Genomic DNA, 1644 nt, shown 5'->3' on the forward strand with positions numbered 1-1644 from the left:
TCATACATCTCCGACACGCCGCCTGTAAAGTCCTCAAAACCTTCAGTGGTGCTGCCGCCGGACAGCGCCTCGTACGAGCCGTTCAACCTCAAAACACACGACAAACACACAGTAAAAAACAAAAGACAGGCAACGTTCTTACTCTGACTGAGGAAAAGTCTCAGACACGTTCAGCTGGTTTCTGAAGTCAGACCTCCTGAAGATTCACTGTGTACTTTTCTTTTGTTTGTTGTGTTGGAAGGAGAAACTCCCGGTCTGTCTGCACACAGTGGTCTGAGTCCAGTTTGAATGGTCTTACTTGGCGTAGGCCTTCTCCAGCAGCGCGCTCCAGAACTCGCTGCCTTCAGCCGAGTGGACGAACATCAGCTCTCCGTCTTTGACCGGAAGGCGGTCGTCAATCACCACGTCCACCCACTCCCCGAACTGCCAGAACTGCAGAGAGACAGACAGAGAGACAGCGGGACAGGGGGACAGACAGGGAGGCGGGCGGAGAGGCAGACAATGGGACAGAGAGAGAGAGAGACAGACAGACAGACAGACAGGCAGAGAAGCAGCTAACAGGGAGCGTTCCCACAACATTAGCAAATGTTCCTTACAGGTTGTAATAATAATCTAACATTCAAAGAACATTTTAAGGATTTCTAATAATGTTCCTGTGAGGTTAAATGCTGACTGAGACGTAACATTTGATCTGCAACGCTCTGAGGGTGTTTTGACGTTGAGAGGTGACAGATCAGAGAATGTTCTTTTATAAAATGTTTCCGCAATGTTACATGAGAACAAAAGAACAACGTTTTCAAAGCAACATTCAGAACATATTATTGAGGACTGAGATGATACAAGTTTTTTTTATAAAAATGTAATGTGATATGTTAATAATAAAAAAACATTTAAAATGTTTCGATGTTTATAGAGAATGTTACCTGAAATTTAAGAAGAACGTTCTGGAAACTAAAAGAAAACTTGTCGATGAAAACTAAACTACTAAAACATTGCCTTGGTTGCACTGTAACATCTTTAGAACGCTTTCAGAAACAATAAGTTCGAGCTGGGAGACATTTCGCCTCCTCTGTAATCGTGTTGTACCACACCCAGCCCTTCTCCTGAGACGCACCTGGATGCATCATGGACGCTGGATTCTCACCTGGAAGTGGAAGATGCCGGCATATTCTCTGTCAAAGCTCTGACCGTGAGGAACGATGCGATGAAGCAGTCGATCGTTCAGAGTCAGAGAGCCGATAGCAGCGAGCAGCCAGCAGTCACCTGCAAAACATCCAGAGCTCAAACTGATACAGTCAGTAACAACAACAACAACAACAACAACAACAACAACAACAACAACAACCATTACACATGATCAGATTTACGTTTGTCATCATTACTTCCTTGTGATAAAGCTTATAGTTAGGGCTGGCTCAGTCTGGACCAGCCCCTAGTTAGGCTAATATAGTCTGTCAGGGGACTTGATACTGTCACATATACTATCATATTGATATTTACATGTAACATATTCAGCAGGGACACTCAGCTGGCTTTGCTTTGGAAAAATGAGGAGGCCAGTAACATCACGATGATGATGATGGTGATGATGGCGGTGATGATGGTGGTGATGGTGATAATGATGGTGATGGTGATGATGGCGGT

The 1644-nt window shown here is 44.6% G+C and overlaps 1 protein-coding gene across 1 annotated transcript; it reads right to left on the bottom strand.

Annotated features, from left to right (window-relative positions):
* Window positions 1–6: 6 nt before the first annotated feature.
* Window positions 7–1263, bottom strand: LOC121964644 (calpain-1 catalytic subunit-like; the record flags this gene model as incomplete). Its single annotated transcript, XM_042514843.1, has 3 exons — window positions 7–87; window positions 299–432; window positions 1145–1263. Coding segments are annotated over 3 exons (334 nt in total), but the record flags the coding sequence as incomplete, so codon positions are not given.
* Window positions 1264–1644: the final 381 nt, after the last annotated feature.

The sequence above is a fragment of the Plectropomus leopardus genome, unplaced genomic scaffold, assembly GCF_008729295.1.
Source record: "Plectropomus leopardus isolate mb unplaced genomic scaffold, YSFRI_Pleo_2.0 unplaced_scaffold16531, whole genome shotgun sequence".
Classification (NCBI taxonomy): Eukaryota; Metazoa; Chordata; class Actinopteri; order Perciformes; family Serranidae; genus Plectropomus; species Plectropomus leopardus.